The sequence below is a fragment of the Lathamus discolor genome, chromosome 6 (genome assembly GCF_037157495.1).
Source record: "Lathamus discolor isolate bLatDis1 chromosome 6, bLatDis1.hap1, whole genome shotgun sequence".
NCBI classification, from domain to species: Eukaryota; Metazoa; Chordata; class Aves; order Psittaciformes; family Psittacidae; genus Lathamus; species Lathamus discolor.
The window spans coordinates 2,532,233-2,551,819 of record NC_088889.1 but is presented as its reverse complement, the minus strand read 5'-3'; the positions used below and the strand labels follow the sequence as shown (position 1 = coordinate 2,551,819).

Here is a 19,587-nt window from a genome sequence, read left to right as displayed (position 1 = left end):
CCCGGGTCTTTGTTCTGCCCTACTTCTCTTGCTCAGATACTGTGGGATGGTCCCTGCACACCAGGGTGTTCCCCTTTGCCTCTCTTTAAACAACCCTGTGGCAGTCCCCAGGCTCCTGCAGAGTAGAACCCATCACCCTCTGCACCCAACAGTGAGCACTGCTCTGACTGTTCGTCTCCATCCAGACCATGTCCCTGCATGGGCAAAATAGGAGAGAGTGTTCTCAGTGAGGGAAATAGTGTAATGAATTGAACGTTATATACAAGTGTGTCCTGGGTTGAGCAGCAGCAGTCATTTTTCTCCTTCTTAGGAGCTAGTACAGTGCTGTGTTTTGATCTTTTGGCCTTGGAACAGTGGTGATAACGCCGATGTTTTCAGTTGCTGCTCGAATGTTTGGTCTGGCCAAGGACTTTCTGAGCCTCATGCTCTGCCAGCGAGGAGGGGAGGCCGAGAGGAAGCAGAGACAGGACACCTGACCCAAACTAGCCAGAGAGGTATTCCATACCACAGCACATCATGCCCAGGATGTAACTTGGAGTGTCCCGGAAGGAAGGGCTGGTGGGACTGCAGGGTTGGAGGAGGTATTGGTCGGTGCTCGGCTGGGGGGAGTGGGGTGAGTTATCGGTCGGCTGGTGTTGAGGTGTTGTATTCTTTCCTCTTGTTATTTCCTTTAGCACCATTATTACTGGTGGTAGCAGTAGTGATTTGTGTTATACCTTAGTTACTGGGCTGTTCTTATCTCAACCCGTGGGAGTTGCATTCTTTTTGATTCTCCTCTCCGTCCCTCCAGAAGCAGGGGGAGGGCAAGAAGGGGGGGAAGTGAGTGGACGAGGTTTGTGGTTGGGTTTAAACCACGAAAAAGTGTCATTCTCTGGTCCGTATTTCCTTCTCCTTTACCAAGTAAAATATTAGACTTTGACTGAGAGGAAATCTGGTATGGATTTGGTGTGGGCATTTTGTGTCTACAGCCAGGAGTTTCTGCATTGTGTAGAACCTTTCTCTGCAAAGATTGAAGCAGAATCATGCACTCATGCTCTCAGTATAAAATGCATTTCCAAAACCTCTTGTATTGCTGGAATTCACAATTGTGTCTCTCCAGTATCAATATTTTGAGGCCAAACTCGGGCTTTTTGTGGCTCTAAGGTTCCATACCTATAGTCTAAGCAGAAATATCCAATGAAATAGATTGGAAGAAAACAAGGTTTTGTGAAGTTTTTAAAGCAAGTTCTTTGATATCAAAGGTCACTGTCCTGCAAACTCTATAGCATTTAATGATATAGGGTCTGGCTCCTTCATTGACTGCAGGTAGAAGCCACGTTCCCCCAGCACCTAAGACAATGTCTCCTTTCATACTGTTGATTTCAGAGCACATAAACAGTGTGATCATCGTAAACATACTTTCCAAATATAAGTTAATTCTCACTCACAACAGCTAAAGGAAAGATATTTTCCCCCATCAGCGTGTTTTGGCTTCTTTCAGACCCAGACAGCTCCCAGTTACCATCAATTCTTTGTTCAGGTTTGTCTTTCATCTATGGAAGCTTCCTACAAACTTAATTCTTATATGAAATAGACAATTTCATTTCCTGGTGTGCTTGAGCATGAGCTGGGCATGGGCATGGGCATGGGCATGGCATGTGTGGGTGATGATCTCCAGCTGGAATTCCCTTTCTCTCACCATTGAAGTAAACAGCACTGCAAATGAATGTAAAACTCCACCTAAAATGCATGGGAGAGCCCTTGATGTGCCCAAATTGTCCTTCACATTGGCAGGTATCAGCACAGTTCATCATCCTGTATTATGAATTACATTGACTACAATTTCTTCCTTTATCTGAAATCTCTTGTGAAGCTGCAGCCTGGGGAGGGATTCCCCATGATATTCAAAGGTGCAGCTTGAGATCTTGATTCCCACCAGCTTCTTCTCTTTGAAAGGCACAAACAAATGCAATGAATCTTTTGAAACCTTTGCTCTGACTCTTTTTCAGCAAACAAATGTAAAACTGCACTTCCTCTTCCCTCCCACCCCAGCAGCTTTAATAAAGAACTCACAGCTAAGAGTGAGGAATTTTATTGGAGCTGAGGGACAAGGTTAAGAATCTTGCAATCAAAATACTCATTTATGAGTGATGAAAGTTAAAAATGAGTAAATCTGATTGGTGTTCCCTGTGAGGAAAAGAGGCCTGGGATAATTGAGGATAATTTCTTCCTCCAGGAGTGGGCGTGCAAAGTGAAATGAGCTTTCAGGCTGAGTCTCCTCTTGGTTTTCTTCCAAGAAGGGTGTGATTTTGGGGGTCTGTTTCTCATTCAATACTATCATAGACTTTTGTGCAGAAACTATGGAAGAACTTCCATAAAGTCACGAGTATCAGTGGAAAATCTCAATATTTCAGTGCCCCATAGGCTTTCACACTGGACATGAACTGTTCATGTCCCGGATGACAGAACTCTTCTATGTTGCCAGTGGTTGAAGAACGTCCTCATGCACTTGACCAGAGCCCCCTTCACCTCCTTGTTCCTCAGGATGTAGACGAATGGGTTGAGCATTGGTGTGACCATTGTGTAGATGATGGAGGCCACTTTATCCAGGCTCCTGTGGCTAGATGGAGGTTGTAGGTACATGAAGAATGATGTCCCGAAGAACAAGGCAACAGCAATCAAATGGGAGGTGCAGGTGTGGAAGGCTCTGGCCCTGCTCTGTGCTGAGCACATCCTCAGCACTGTGCGGGTGATAGAGATGTAGGAGAGCAAAATGACCATGCTCGTGCCCACCACATTGATGGTAACGAAGGCAAAGATGACCATCTCACTGCTGTGGGTGGCAGAGCACACGAGCTTTAGCAAAGGAACTTCATCACAGAAGAAGTGGTCAATGCGGTTGGGACTACAGAAGGAACCTCCAAACACGTACCACGTGCTGATGATGGCACTGAGGAAGGCGAATAGGTAGGATGATGCTACCAGCTGCCAGCAGACATGGCTGGAGATGATGGTCACATAAAGCAGGGGCTGGCAGATAGCAACGTGCCGGTCGTAGGCCATCATGGCCAGCAGGTGACACTCGGCACTGCCAAAGAAAACAAAGGTGAGGAACTACATCGTGCAGCCAGTGAAAATGGTTTTGTCCTCTGATAACAGGTTTGCCAGCATCCTGGGGGAGATGGCTGCGGAATAGCAGACTTCAGTGAAGGCAAAATGAGTGAGGAAGAAGTACATGGGGGTGTGGAGGCTGGGAGACACCTGCACCACTGTGACAATGCCAGAGTTCCCCACCAAAGTGACAATGTAAATCAATAGAAACAAGACAAAAAGAGGGGTCTGCGCACCTGGGCTGCCTGTAATTCCCAACAGGATGAATTTAGCCTGCGTGTGATTTCCTCTCATGACCAGGTGTTCCCTGCTGAGACAAAAGGAAGAGAAACATCAAACTGATAAAAAATAAAGATTCATATTTGGACCATATCTAACTCCAATCAGTGACCATTTTAACTGCCACATTTTAGAATTTTCCAATGTCTCTTCTAACCAAAGTTATATCTATTTTATATTTTTCAGATAAGGTGTTTAGAAAAGAACAGGGAGTTTCTTGAAGCAAAAAAAAGGCATTTTTGGTTTTATGTGGTGGAATAGTTACAACTGGAGTTATTCAAGCATGCGTGTTTTCAGGTTTGAGCAAAGATTCAGATCTATGTTCACTTTCATTCTGAAGGAAATTTGTATCAGAAGGCACCTCAGAGGAACCTCATAGGATAACACATAAACAAGAGAATTTCTCAGTCCCTGTGAAAGCCCAGCTTACATGTGCCTGACTTCCAGACATTTTCATTTGGCTTTTGATTATCATTCCAGTCACCAAATCACATTTAACAAACTATTTGAGGTCATTTACATCAAATAACGTTGACATTGGTAAATTCATGATTTATACCCTTCTGAGTTACAGTAGGCTATAGCATCCTAAACCTATGGGCATTCAGATTCTTGCTTTAAAAAGGAATTTATGTTCTAACATGCTGCTTCCAAAGGCTCATTTGTTAGTGCTTATATTCTGCTGACAATCTGGAATGTTGAATTTCTTTATAACAGAATAAGATTCATCCTCAATTAACTGAATAGATCAGTGCATCTTGCTTTAGCTGCCTATGTAAAAGAAACACAACCTGCATCAGACATTGCTCCCCCTTCTCATGAGAAAACCCATGTTGGTAAGGCTGTTTTCTGATACACCTTTACTTAAAAGGGCACTAGAACATGAAGACAAAAGCCAACTGCCTCAATGCAGGTGAGGCTCTGCCTTTTGTTGTTGTTACCTCCTGTGCCTTCCCTCTGTCACCGAGTGATGGGAGCCAAGGATTTATCCCCAGTGCAGCAGAGAACACCTACGTGCCAGCATCACCTCTGTTAAGCACCTGATGTGAAGAGAGGTGAGCTCCTGCCAGAGTCCAAGAGCCCAGCTTGTGGTGCTGGAGCTGTAAATACAGCTGCATGTGCTTTCCTGGGAGCTCATAATCTCCAGGGCTGCTCATGATTTACCAAAGGGAAACAAAGAGAAGGAAAAGCAAAGGGTGTGAAATCACCTCTGAAAGGCATTGTGGTGCTTGGGCATCTGAGAGACATGGAGTGGACGAGCCATCCCTGAGCACAGCTACACAGCAGCAGTTATGGGCAGCTTGTATCATGCTTCTGACATACTTGCGGACCATAGAATCATAGAATAGTTCGGGTTGTAAAGGACCTCAAGATCATCTTGATTCGGAGAAAACTCCAGGAACAAACTTGCCAACAAAGTTTTCAAGCTGACAAGCAGGCATTCTTTATTGCCGCGCCGGGAGACACGGGGGATAGCTCCTCCTAACGTGTGTCTCCTCAGTTGCCACACACGCTGTCCTTTTATAGTCATTGGGCATACATACATATTCATGAGGCTACGTATTGATTACATCATTTTCCAGAAAGCTCCCCGCATGCGTACAGAATTGTGGTGGTGGTTTCTGAGGGTCCTTCACTTCTTCCAACAATCTTCATCACTTCTGGCAGCCTTTGAAGCACGCACAGTAGATGTTTATACCAGCTTAATTGGTTCGTTAGCACCAGAGACTCCTATCCTCCTACTTATCAGTTAGTTTACCTGTAGCCCATCCTGGACACCTGCCGTTCCCAGATACTCCTTATCCCTGTGTCCTGTTTTTCTAGACTGTTTTTCTTAAAACTATGTCAACCATAACAATTTATCTCGTGTGAGAATTCTCAGTACATTCTCTAGCTGTACTCTATTTTTTCTCCATGTACCATGCACCTCAGTAATTTTCCACTGCTACTGTTACAAAGCCATCAAACTTAACATTACTCAAAACTAATTCTAAAGGTTTATATATTCCATTTTGTAATTTTGTGCCCCCCTTGTCTCATCTAGTTACAACCCCCCTACCATGGGCAGGGACACCTCACACAAAACCGTGTCGCCCAAGGCTTCATCCAACCTGGCTTTGAGCACTGCCAGGGATGGAGCACTCACAACCTCCCTGGGCAACCCATTCCAGTGCCTCACCACCCTCACAGGAAAGAATTTCCTCCTTAGATCCAATCTAAACTTCCCCTGTTTAAGTTTTAACCCGTTACCCCTTGTCCTGTCACTGCAGTCCCTGACGAAGAGTCCCTCCCCAGCATCCCTATAGGCCCCCTTCAGGTACTGGAGGGCTGCTCTGAGGTCCCCACGCAGCCTTCTCTTCTCCAGGCTGAACAGCCCCAACTTCCTCAGCCTGTCTTCATACAGGAGGTGCTCCAGTCCCCTGATCATCCTCGTGGCCTCCTCTGGACTTGTTCCAGCAGTTCCATGTCCTTTTTATGTTGAGGACACCAGAACTGCACACGATGCTCCAGGTGAGGTCTCACAAGAGCAGAGTAGAGGGGCAGGATCACCTCCTTCGACCTGCTGGTCACGCTCCTTTTGATGCAGCTCTGAACATACTGACACAATGAAAATGGGTTTAGAGACATTCCAGATCCTGCACACAGTCCTCAAAAGGGACATGAAGCACAAGTGACTCCATCTCTGGAGCTGCTGATGTCCCTCTGTGGAGGGTGAACCCAGTTTTCCAGCCCCAGTGTGGATATCCACATGTAGCGCCTGGATGTCCAGCAGCTGAGCTGGTGCTTTAGGGCTTCCATTGTATTTAAGGGTGAAAACCAGACATTTTGTGGCAGGGAGGAATTGTCCCAGGCTGGACTAATAGGCCTTTATCTCCCTGAACAGCCTCAGCTGGGGCTCCATCCCCACCCTCTTCCTATTTTTCCCCCATCTCTATTTAAGCTCAGAACAGGTAGATTGAGCTTTACTAGAGGAGTTCTGGTTTCCAGTTTAGTAGGAGTTCAGCACACCTGTGGAATCTTTTGGTGAAGATTTTGGCTTTCTCATTTATCTTTCTAGCAATTTTTTTCACCTGATTCTGCACAAGGGATTGACTTGACCTGACTTGGCTTGGTCTTCAATCTGTCTCCTCATCACCAGCTTTCCTGATGCTCTGGAGACTGGCTGAACTTGGCCCAGGTCTCTGTTCCTGCCCTGCTTCTCTTGCTCAGGTATTGTGGGATGCTCCCTGCACACCAGGGTGCTCTCCTTTGGCTCTGTTTATTGAGATTCAAGAGACAAACCCCTGTGCACTCTCCAGGCTCCTGCAGAGCAGAACCCATCACCCTCTGCACACATCAGCCTATCCAGTGCTCACTGCTCTGGCAGTCCCTCTCCATCCAGAACATGTTCCTACATGGGCAAATTAGGAGGTAGTTTTTAAGTGATGGAAGTAAAGTAATAAATTGATCCTTACATTCAAGCGTTGTTATCTTTCCCTTCTTCTTTACCAAGTACAACATTAGACTTTCATTCTTCAGCAGATTGGCAACACTTTGTTTTGGAAGTAGCTTTGGCCCAATGTTTATCTGCTGGTTTTGTGACAGAGGACACCAGAACTTCACTGACAGCAAGGGCTTTGGTTTCCCCAGCCTCTTCTTTAGGCTTCCAGGCTTGGTTTGGAACCATTTCTCGGTCTTACTTTCTCCCTACAACTGGTTTGTGCAACAAGACCACAGACAATCTGATTTATTTACATTCTTTCATTGCCCTTAGTGTTGTTTGTTTTTTTTTTTTTCCCTGTTATCTTCATCTTTTCCAATCTACACTTGACATAAGCAACAGGCTCCTTGCTAGCCCTGGCAAAAACAACTTCCAAAGCTGCCAGCATCTCAGGGCAATAGCTTAAAACCTGCATTATGACTTCCTTCAACCTGCAAACTCCACCACCTCACTGCACACCATGGGGCAGGATGAAGGATGCTGTGGCTCTGCAGAAAACAGGGGACATTCTCATGGGGATGTTGATGGCTTCTGCCCATGGTGGTACCCTAGTGATGGAGGCACTGGACATGGGCTGATATCCCTCCCTGCTCTGCATAGAGGTGGCTCAAAACTGGGACTCAGCTTTCACTTCTTTGGGATCAGTGCTTAAATCCTTCCTATGGCCATCATAGTAGACAGGAGACCCTCTGCCCCCCATGTACTGCAGGGTGGCGACAGTGGCTGTGAGCAGTGACAGGATTTGGGACCAGGACTGATGCAAAGAAAGGAGGGACCATATCCGTGCACACCCCCCTATGTCCATCACATCCATACACATCCATAAACATATCCCATGCCCTGCAGAGCAGGCTCGGCCCCATCCATCTCCTGCTGTCAGCCGGGCTGTGGCTGCAGGGCTGGTATTGAACAGGGAGATGAGGAGGTGCAAGAGGCAGAGCTGACAGCAGGAGCAGGACGGAGGGGGTTAATCCGCAATATCGCACCGTGTCCTGCAGCTCCTGTGAATGGTTTTACTGCTGGAGGGAGAAGGAAAGGGGAGGATGTGTCTTTGGGAGGGGTTGGAACCCCAAATGATGCTCAGATTGTGGGGGTTTGCTCCCAGTGTGCACTGCCAGGGGATCTGGCTGATCTCTGGTGGGAATCCGTGTGACATGCACTTTCCTTTCATGTTTGGCTGTAGAAGGAGGTTCCCCATAACCGCCATGAAGGCTTGAACCTGCCAGAGGAGAGACTGAGATGAGCTCTTAGGCAGAAGCTCTTTTGTGTGAGGGTGCTGAGGCGCTGGCACAGGGTGCCCAGAGAAGCTGTGGCTGCCCCATCCCTGGCAGTGCTCAAGGCCAGGTTGGACACAGGGGCTTGGAGCAAGCTGCTCCAGTGGAAGCGGTCCCTGCCCGTGGCAGGGGTTGGAGCTGGGTGAGCTTTAAGGTCCCTTCCAACACAAACCAGGCTGGGATTCTGTGATGGGCTTGGGAGCATCCATTAGAGCCACCAGTGACAGGGGCAACCCTAAAGCATCCCTTCAGAAGGGCCCTTTTCCCCTGTTGCTGCCCACTTCACTCCTCCTCTCTTCCTTCACATCTCCTTCCTTCTACATTTGGGCACCTCTCCCTCAGGCTCTCCTTTGTCTCTTGTGCTTCCAGCACGATGGGTAGAAGAAGGTGAATGTCATCATCCAGGAGAGCTCAAGGACTGGGGCTGCCTCGGTCCCCTGTGGGATTAAGAACCAAATTCCCCAGGAAGCCGTCTCCAGGCAGAGGAAAGACAGGAGGGTGACCATGAGTAACCAGCACGGAGGTACCAAGGCCAAGTCATGCCTGACCAACCTGAGTGCCTTGGGTGATGTGAGCATTGATGTTTGCTTGCACAAGAAGTAGTGGCCAGCATTTACCTCACCAATAGCAAGGTCACCACGATCTTCTGTTGGCTCTTTGCAGCCAAACTTGTGAGCTATGCTTTGAGTACAAGGAATTGAAGACAGGTGGAAAGCTGGTTCATTGCACATGGTGCCTGACATTACTGATGGACCCTGGTACCAGCTCCCACTGGCAAGGTTCCCCTCACCTCCCTGCCATGATGATGTCAACCATGGCCCTTGTGCAGCTGTGACTGCCTCAGAAATGCTCCAGAAGTGGATGTGAAAGGTGGGGTTCTTCTGTTGTTTGCTCTAAGGGAGCCCAAAGCCCTGTTGCTTGCTAAAGATGAGGTCATCTCCTCTGGGTACACTTCTCCAAACCAAGCAGCACAGAGAAGAGATAATGACCTGCTGTGGGCTTTGTCACCTCCCGGGGCCCAAAGACATTCACAGTCCCACATCCCCACATCCCATGAAATAGGAAGGGGGTTTGCTGATGCTGGTTCATTTCCAGGCTCCCTGCACAGCTCCAGGCACGTTCGTCTTCACATCCATCTCCGAGAGCATCAGGAGGGCAGCAGAGACAGAGCTGAGAGGTAAGTGAGGGGCAGCATCTTTCAGCCCATCATTCTGCTGTGGTTCTCTCTTGCCAACAAGCAGCAGCTCCTGTCTCCATCTCCTGCCCTGCTGCAGGGTCCTGGGCTTCTTGATGATGCTCTGGGCTTCCCAGGGAGCTGCTTGCGCTGTGTCCTCCCCACACTGCTGCTGAGAAGGCAGCTTTGGAGATCACCCTGGTGGAGAACACCCTCAGGAGGCTTCCTCACTGACCACAGTGTGTCAGGAGGAAGGGGAAACCAATATTAACCACTTTGTAAGGTTCCATAGGATCATAGTATTGCTAGTATTGGAAAGGACCTTAAAACTCACTCAGTTCCACCCCCTTGTGATGGGCAGGGACACCTTCCACTAGAGCTGGTGCCACTGTCAAACCTGAACTTTCCATAGGGCAAGAATTCATTCCAGTTCGGAAAAAACAGAAGCAGAGAGGGAAGGAGTGGGTGGTTGGCAAATGCCCACAGGGGGATGAAGGATGAGCTCTGCACTGTGAAAGCACCACGTTTCTCTGTGTTACAGCTTGAGCCGGATGAACTCCAAGCCCAAGGCTCAGCACTAATGCAGTCAATGAAGTGCAGCACTAAGGTAAAGCTACTCGGGTGTGCAGCCTTCCCATTGCTTTCCACAGAGGTCATTGCTCAACATCTCAAGGGGACCCAGAGGAGGAGGCACCACGTTTTGCCATGGTGTTTAACTGCTTGAGCACCCCTTTGTTGTACCTGTGCTGGGACAGGACTTTCACCAAGCTCTTCCTCATTGATCTGTGCCTGAACTCTCCCTTTACATCCTGCAGGACTGTCTCTGAGCAGCTCGCACCACACAGAGGCTTTTCCACCTGGGACATCCCTGCCTGTTGGAGAAGAAACCTGCAGGCAGGAGCTCACACAGAAAGCACCATCCAGCCCATGGCACAAAGCAATTGCACCCAAGTGACCGAGTTCAGCCTGGCGGGCTTCACAGAGGACCCGGTGACTCAGGGCAACTTGTTCCTGCTCTTCCTGCTCACCTACCTTGTCACCATCGTGGGCAACCTGGGCACCATCATCCTAATCAGGACCAGCCCTCACCTCCACTCCCCCATGTATTATTTGCTGGGCAACCTGGCCTTTGTAGACCTCTGTTCTTCCACCATCGTCACCCCCAAGATGCTGGTTGACTTGATTTCAGAGAAGAAGATCATTGCTTATGCTGGGTGCATGGCTCAGGTCTTCCTCTGTGATGTCTTTGGAATAAATGAAAGCTTCCTGCTGGCTGCAATGGCCTATGATCGTTACGTGGCCATTTGCCATCCCCTGCTCTACCCCCTTGTCATGTCCCCGAAGTGCTGTTTCCAGCTGGTGTCTGGCTCGTACCTCATGGGGCTCACCAATGGCATGGGACAGACCATCAGCATGTCCACCCTGTCCTTCTGCAGCTCCAGCGCCATCAACCTTTTGTGACATTTCCCCTCTCATCTCGCTCTCCACCTCCAACACCACCCTCAGCCGCATCATCCTGACCACTGCAGCATCTCTCTTTGGTGTGTCTAGTATCCTGGTTGTCCTGCTCTCCTACGTGGCCATCATCGCCACCATCCTGAGCATCAATTCAGCTGAGGGCAAGTGCAAAACCTTCTCCACCTGCACATCCCACCTCACCACTGTCAGCATCTTCTATGGGGCATCCTTCTTCACATACTTAAACCCCATCTCAGACAGCAGAAGAGGAGCAGATAAATGGGCTGTGGTGCTCTACACCGTGGTGACTCCCATGCTGAACCCCTTGATCTACAGCCTGAGGAATAACGAGGTGAAAGAGGCTTTGAAAAAACTCATGAAAATAAAGTGATATTGAATGTTGTAAGTTTAAGCTCATGTAGAATGGAGATGTGAGGGAGATGTTCAGCTGTTTCTGAACTGTCTCAGATGGACAACATAGGGTCTTCTGCATCTGAACTCAGGTGATATACCATCTGCTTTGATATCACCAGCTGAGAATACAAATAAGAACATTGCAAAAGCTTTTAGAATTGCCCTGAATCAAGGTATGTGCTGTGTTTTGTGTTGGTCTTCTTTTGCTTTGTGAATCAGATTAAACAGGGAGTGAATTCTGCTGTTCCACCAAATCAAACTCCATTTCTAGACAGTGTTGTGAAGTCATTGAGGGCCATAGGAAAAGGATATAAACATCTTCAGGAAGGTCAACAGATGACAGCAAATTGCTGGCACATTGTGCAGGAAGTATTTATAAGTTTTGATTGTCAAACCTCATTAAATGATTCCCAGCTTCGTTCACCTCGTTCCATTTTGGACAGCAAAGAATTTACTTTAAATGTGGTACTTGCGTGACCTCTGTTATGAATGAAGGTGCTTTGAAAGAGTTTTAAGATGTGGTAATGATGAACTCCCACCAGAGGGCAGATACTATCAAGGAACCCCCAGCCAATGCTCCACACCTTTGCTTTCCATCTCCCTGTTGACAACAATAAAAGCCATGGTCTCCATGACAGCCTGACCACAACAGAGTATAGGAGACATGGTGTTGCTCAGCAGCCTTCACACCTGACAAATGGTAGCCCACAATGACACACCTCAGCCTGGAGCAATGGCATTGCCTGCCTTGATGTCTCTTCAGCTGCCTTCCTGCACAGGGAGCTGTTATATACACTTGTCGTGGTTTAAACCCAGCCACAAACCTCGTCCACTCACTCTCCCCACTTCTTGCCCTCCCCCTGCTCCTGGAGGGACGGAGAGGAGAATCGAAAAGAATGCAACTCCCACGGGTTGAGATAAGAGCAGCCCAGTAACTAAGGTATAACACAAATCACTGCTGCTACCACCAATAATAACAGTGCTAAAGGAAATAACAAGAGGAAAGAATACAACACCTCAACACCAGCCGACCGATAACTCACCCCACTCCCCCCAGCCAAGCACCGACCAATACCTCGTCCAACCCTGCAGTCCCACCAGCCCTTCCGGGGTAACTCCAAGTTACATCCCGGGCATGACGTGCTGTGGTATGGAATACCTCTTTGGTCAGTTTGGGTCAGGTGTCCTGTCTGCTTCCTCCCAGCCTCCCCTCCTCCCTGGCAGAGCATGAGACTCAGAAAGTCCTTGGCCAGACCAAACATTCGAGCAGCAACTGAAAACATCGGCGTTATCACCACTGTTCCAAGGCCAAAAGATCAAAACACAGCACTGTACTAGCTCCTAAGAAGGAGAAAAATGACTGCTGCTGCTCAACCCAGGACAACACTCTATACATAAATATACATATATACATATATACATAAAAAGCCCCTCAAACACTAAAAAGTGACCAGTGCCTCAGCTGATAGAGCTGCAGTCTCTACCGGGTCCATGCTGGAACCTGGAGCCATGGCTGAGCCTCTGGGCGATCCTAGAGACATAGAATCATAGAACAAGTTGGGTTGGAAAGGACATTAAAGCTCATCCAGCTCCAGGCAGGGACCCCTTCCACTAGAGCACAGCTTGCTTCAAGCCCCTGTGTCCAACCTGGCCTTGAGCACTGCCAGGGATGGGGCAGCCACAGCTTCTCTGGGCACCCTGTGCCAGCGCCTCAGCACCCTCCCAGGGAAGAGCTTCTGCCTAAGAGCTCATCTCAGTCTCCCCTTGGGCAGGTTCAAGCCATTCCCCTTGGCCTGTCCCTGCAGGTCCTTGTCCAAAGCCCCTCTCCAGGTTTCCTGGAGACCCTTTAGGCACTGGAGCTGCTCTCAGGTCTCCCCTTCAGGAGCCTTCTCTTGTCCAGGCTGACCCAGCCCAGCTCTCTCAGCCTGGCTCCAGAGCAGGGATGCTCCAGCCCTCGCAGCATATCACCAAAGGTCCACCTTATCCCATATTCACAGCTCACTTACACACAATGATGTGCCCAACTTTCCAGCACAGTTTATGTCTAAAAGGACAAGAGCAACATTTTGTGACATGTATCTAAGGTAGGGAAAGCATCATCAGCTTGAAGCATCTGAAGTCTGCCTGATTGTGTCTGGGTTATTGGTTTTAATCCTTCTCCTTATTCCATTCATTAAATCTTAGTCACTCAGGAGCTTTATAAAAACTCAGTCTGTGCTCGAGTGTGCCATGATGCCAAGATCCTCCAGTGAATCTTCATGTAAAGGCATACGGAAAGCAAAACCTACCCCAAAAAATAAGTCTATGCAGTCTGTGAGGTTACTCTCCCTAAATAGACAACATTTGGTTCCATAACACCCTAACATTTGTCCTGAGAATGAGAGAAGACACCCAGACAAATGCCAATGCCCAAGAGAACGCTCATCAGCTGCACTTGAAGCTTCATTTCATTCCATTCCACTCCAATCTCTATCGCTTTAACATTGACTTGATGAGCACTGAGTTGCCCAAAAGGGGATGAAATGAATCATTCAGTGGCTTTAGCATGTGATGCAGAGGCCAGTCCAATGCACTGGGATGGGATTTCTCCTGGTGCCTCTCAGCCTGCAGGACTCCAGGAAGAAATGCCAAAATTCAATAGGAAAGAACATTCGGGGTTGCTCTGTTTGGGTTTTTCTCTAACAGATCACTTGTAACTACCTCAGTGCTTACATTGAGCATACCAGCTAAATCTGAGCATGGTTTAGCTGAATGTGGTCATCTACAGGCTTGGTTCTTCATCTGACCATTCTTACCCTATTGTTGCCAGGTCCTCTAAGAAGCAGTACACCTTACTCCAAAACAACCGGCCTAAAGAGCTTAATTGAGTACCACCCAGAAACTCCCATTTCTCACTGTTGACTGCAGAGCCCAAGTTATTCCCTGCACCAGGACAAAGGGGTGTCATAGAATCATGGAATGGTTTGGGTTGGGAAAGACCTGAAAGCCCAACCCCCTGCCATGGGCAGGGGTGCCTCACACTAGGCCAAGTCACCCAAGACTCTGTCCAGCCTGGTGCCTGTTGACTTCACCCTGATAATCCCCATGCTGGGAGCCCAGATCCACATCTGAAGGAGCACAGAGCTGAAGGATGCTCTGGGGAAGACTCCTAGGAAAAGTTCTTGTTTTCTCCCACATTCACGCTAGTAAAAACATAGAATCAGCTGGTTGTAAAGAGCACGGATGTTCTTGAGATTGCATCTTTGTTGTGCAGCTACAGAGATGGAAACAGTGAGCACGTAACATGGAGAGCTATGAAAGCTCTGAAATTGTCTTTCTGGGTGCAGGGAGTAACTGAGGGCATCTCTGGGGGATGCACAACCGTGCAGAAGGACTTAATTGGATGCACCTGACAGCTTCCTAACAGAAGAAACCCAGGGGTTATGGCCCCAAGGAAGGACACAGCAAGAAGCGCACTGACCTTGTCTTGCTTGTGTTTCTCTTTGTTGCTTTTCACAGTACACACAGGAGCACAAGCTCTTCTGATCCTGAAATGCACCATGGTGGACAGGAGATGGCACTGTGCAGACAGACCTGCTCTCCTCCCCACCTCTCCCCATATACAGTTTATATCTGCTATAAAATGAGATGTTAGCAGTAGCTGAGTTTGTTGCACATCACCTTCACACTGTGCCTTATCTGAATTAAACATTCATTCCTTATGCCCAAACCAGTAGCTCAGCCGGAGCTCCATGTGTCAGAGAATCATAGAGTGGTTTGGGTTGGAAAGTACCTTAAGATCATCCAGCTCCAACCCCTGCCACAGGCAGGGACACCTTCCACTGGAGCAGCTTGCTCCAAGCCCCTGTGTCCAGCCTGGCCTTGAACACTGCCAGGGATAGAGCATTTACCACTTATTTGGGCAACCAGAAGTCGTGAAGTAACATGCGTTTCTTCCTGTGCTGTCCCAGCTATTTCTTCACGATGCTGTATTGAACCACACAGACATAATTCTATACTCCTAGACCATTATCCCAACAAAACATAGACATGAGCACAGGTAGAGCAGGTCATATTGGATAAACCCATGTCAAGAAGCACACAGGCATCTGGGATTGAGTTCAGTTGCCTGAACATTGACTATTAACACCCTGGAGATGCCCTGGGTCTGCCTCTGAGCTTTCAGATGTTGATCCAGAACGACTCAGCCCTTCTGAAGGTTGCATGATGTACATGTCAAGTGCATGGCAATGTCCTTGGCCTTTCAGGACAGAGCAAATGGCACCACATTTCTATATGAGGGAGACCAAACCTGACCTGGGGCATTTCTCTGCATCTGTCTCCTTCCCTGCTACTTAAGTGATAGTTTCCACCACCACATACATTGAAACATACAAAAAAAAAAAAAAAGGGGGTGTGCTTGGTTCTTAAATTATCTTCCTTTTTTTTTTTTCCTTTCTGAAGTTTTAGTCCAACTGAAAGGAAAACTAAAATAAAGCTTTTAAGACTTGGGAGGAGGGATTAGGAGATCTGAAGTAATTTCATCTTCTTTAAATTTGAATATATGAAAGTTGAGTCATTAAATCAGTTTAGTGTCTCCATCTGTGCTCAGTGAAGGTGTGTTTCTGTATCTCTAGGATTTGTTCAGATAAAGAGAGAAGTTTCAAGACTTGATGGTATGGAATCAACCAGGCTGGAAAAACCCTTTAAGCCCATCGAGTCCAACCATTCCCAGCACTGCCAAGGCCACCCCTAACCCATGGCACTGAGGCCTCTTCTCCACGGTGTGTGAGCACTTGCAGGGCCCGTGCCTGCAGCCCTGCCCTGGGCAGCCTGTTCCAATGCTGAGCACCCTCTGGGGCAGGAATTGTTCCTCAGCTCCATCTAAACCTGCCCTGGTGCAGCCTGAGGCCGGTTCCTCTTGTCCTGTCTTTTGGACTAACACAAACTGAAAAAGGGTTTGAGGGGGGCAGCTGATCCAGTTTGACCTCCAGGAGGCCTTCAGATCCTGACTGGAATTAGTTTAATCCAGAGAAAGCTATTCTGAGATGCATATACCATGGACAGAGGGTGCATGGTACAAGTCCTTCTGATGTTCAGACCTGCTCTGGACCACATCCATCCTCACCAACTGTCCTAGGGTGTGATAAAACATCCTCTTATTCCCATCCATTCTAGAAGGGACCTGACTATCCCATAACTACACAATGAATTCTAGATGTTGAGTCAGGTGACCCCATTCCCATGCTTATTCTCCAATCCCAAATTCATAATGGTAGGAAAACCACACTTATGAAAGCCAGTCAGACAAGAAGGATGGACGTACTGGACTTCAACTTCCCTCACAGCATAAGAGGCACAAGCAAACCCATTTCAAGGCAATTAATAACAAGAGGTTTAAAGTATGAGGTGTCCTTGAGGAGGTCCAAAGGTGAGGGGAAATGCAATGAGCTTCCCCAGTTCCATTTACTAGAAGGTCAAAAGCAGGAAGGGACAAAGCACCCCATTAGCAAGAACCACATTATCTGCACTTGTCATGAAGACAAGGATGTGTCTTTAAAGAGAGAGTATGACCAAGCTTGTATGGGCACAGCAAGCCCTCCAGCAGGCCCGAGATCCAGCCCTTCACAATACAAGCAGTCACAGCTATTTCCATCACAAGTGATGCTTCTCACTTTGCCAAAGCAAAAAGTGGTCCTTGGGGACCAACCACCCTTCCAGGAGTCATCAGCTTTAACAAGAGCTTCTGGGGTTTACCAAGGAAGATTCCTCATCATCACGAAAGCTTCTCAGAAGACTTGGATGTGACTTACCTCATTGTTCATAACAAGCCATCAGAGATTCATTAGCTGGGGATAACAAGAAAGAAACTTTCTTCTTTGTGAACAAAGTCCACTCCTACAGCTGTCTTGCTTGACAGAGTTGGCTCCTGCCCAAAGCCAGTGAGTTGGAGGGTCAGTGTGTTGGCATGTTTGTGTATTAAGGACAATTTCATGGGCCTGGATCATAGAACCCCAGCCTGGTTTGGGATGGAAGAGACCTTAAAGCTCATCCAGCTCCAACCCCTGCCACGGGCAGGGACCCCTTCCACTGTTGCAGCTTGCTTCAAGCCCCTGTGTCCAACCTGGCCTTGAACACTGACAGGGATGGGGCAGCCACAGCTTCTCTGGGCACCCTGTGCCAGCACCTCAGCACCCTCCCAGGGAAGAGCTTCTGCCTAAGAGCTCATCTCAGTCTCCCCTCTGGCAGGTTCAAGCCATTCCCCTTGGCCTGTCCCTGCAGGCCCTTGTCCCAAGCCCCTCTCCTTCTTCCTTTCAGCCCCTTTAGGCACAGCCAGGTTTATGGAGAAAAGTTTCTCTCTTATTGCTCTTCAAAGAGCAAACCAACACTAGTATTTCCTAAGGAATAATTTCCTACCCATCTATGGAGAATATAATCCCCTCATCAGGAAGTTCATATCTGCTATTAGCAACCTTTATGAAAGCAAACACACAGCCAGGACACTGCCTACATCCATTTTGCTTTCCTATTCTGTCCAGGAAGTGCTTTATGGATGCTGAGCATTGAGGTTCTGCTGCATTAGAAATTACTGATCAGTAGAACTGATCGAGGCCAGGCTGGATGGGGCTTGGAGCAAGCTGCTATAGTGGAAGGTGTCCCTGCCTGTGGCAGGGGACTGGAACTGGATGAGCTTTAAGCTCCCTTTCAACCCAAACCATTCCATGGTTCTATGAAAAGCTGCTTTCACCCCTCACTTCTGAGTGTGGTTTCTGAAGCACCCCAAACCATCAGCACAGTGAGCTGATGATTCCCATTAGACTTAAACTGACTCTTCAGGCTATGGCCTGTGTCTGCTCTGACACAACCCACATTGTAGCTGTGTCTGCCCACCACCCTTCACTGCAAGTGCAGAGAACCATCCACTTTTTCCAGAAGAAACCCCTCATATAGATGTTTAGAATAGATCCAAGCTGAATCAAAGACCCCAGATGCATCCTTGTCTCCATAAGGGGAACCTCCGGTGACTAATTCAGATGTGGAAACCTACAATTAGATAGGATAACTGCTTGGACCAATGTGACTCAACCATCAAACCCTGGAATGAGAAATCATGAGTAAGCTGCAGCTGGAATGGAAAGTAAGCTTTGCCTCAATGGAGAGACAGAAGGAGAAGAGGAGTTGATGGGGGAGTTCTGGACAAGCCTGAGAGCCTTTGATCCATGAAACAAGTTGGGCATGTCTGGATACAACACATGGCCAGAAGCATGGAGCATCTGTGTCATCAGCACCAGATGACATCCAAGGAAAAGCCAACACTGCTCAGACAGGGTCTGGAAAGGCTGTTCCTGAACCAAGTTGGGTGACTGCTTATCACAGGGGATGAAATTCCACCCTGTTCCTAAGTCAGCATGGTGGTAGCTTTCCATGGGGCAGGCCCATCCAGGAAAGCAAGATGTCCAGATACATCCTATGGAGGAAATAAGTACATTTCCTATGAGGAAATAAGTAGATGGGCACATGAAGCTGAGAGCTGATCTTGATAAGGTTCCCCACCACCATGGTGATGGAGATGAGCAAAACATTCACAAAGAGCAGCTTCTACAGGCTGGTGAAGCCCAAGAGGACAAACGTGGTCACACTCCAGTGGTTTCCTCCAGCCACTCTCTTGGCAGCAGGAGACAAAGAAACATGGCAAGAGGTTAAATCACTTCTCTCAGCTCACAGGAACACACAGTGCATGAGGTTAATGCAGGATTTGGGGTTTCCTCTATGAGTGCACCCAATTACTTGTAGATAAAACCATGATGGTTGAAGGTCCTAAATTATATACTGAAAAACAATACCTTGATCAAATAATAGTCAATAGTTCCTATATGGAAAAAAAATATCTCAATGCTTAAATCCTAAAGCTCTGGCTGGCCTGTTAGGGAAAGAACTGGTCCTGCAAAAGATAAGCATCTTCTCATGAGCATCCAAATTCTTTTTAAGAAGTAGCCTTGCCTGGGATGATTTCTTTCCTGTTTGTGGGGGTTGTTCTTATTTAAGGACAAGTAAATACAATTATATCATGCCTTAATTTGCCACATGAATTAGTGTTGCATTAAATAGATAAGAGGTCACATTGGAGTGATTTTCTGACTCTGAAGTAATGTTTGAGTCAACTAAAGCAAGACCAGAATCCCTGAATGCAATTCCATGTACACGTAGCTTCAAGGGAAAAAAACAGCCCCTTCTCATCTGAATTATACTTGCATATGTTTCGTCCTCTGTTCTAGCTTATATTTAAAGAACATGTGTATATATAAATCTATATGAAAAGATGACTGCTGCTGCTGTTATCCTTAAATATGCATCAACCTTAATATGAGGACATGACCTTAAAACATACATGTTGCCCATTTGCGTAACGAGCATTACTCCTCCTTCCCCTCCCACTT

At 47.7% G+C, this 19,587-nt stretch overlaps 1 protein-coding gene and 2 pseudogenes across 1 annotated transcript; 2 read left to right on the top strand and 1 right to left on the bottom strand.

The window, feature by feature from the left end:
- Positions 1-19,587, top strand: part of LOC136017804 (olfactory receptor 5AP2-like) — a 313,756-nt pseudogene that overhangs the window by 241,597 nt on the left and 52,572 nt on the right.
- On the bottom strand, positions 2,428-3,389 carry LOC136016743 (olfactory receptor 8J1-like). Its single transcript, XM_065684389.1, has 2 exons — positions 3,327-3,389; positions 2,428-3,067 (listed from the first exon to the last, which is right to left on the bottom strand). Exon 2 carries the CDS (start codon positions 3,043-3,045, stop codon positions 2,428-2,430), a length of 618 nt encoding a protein of 205 aa, XP_065540461.1. The 5' UTR covers positions 3,046-3,067; positions 3,327-3,389.
- LOC136016421 (olfactory receptor-like protein COR4) lies at positions 10,044-11,147 on the top strand (annotated as a pseudogene).

Excerpts from the sequence above, each read along its gene's own strand:
- LOC136016743 (XM_065684389.1), bottom strand. The coding sequence starts at position 3,045 with ATGATGGCCTACGACCGGCACGTTGCTATCTGCCAGCCCCTGCTTTAT.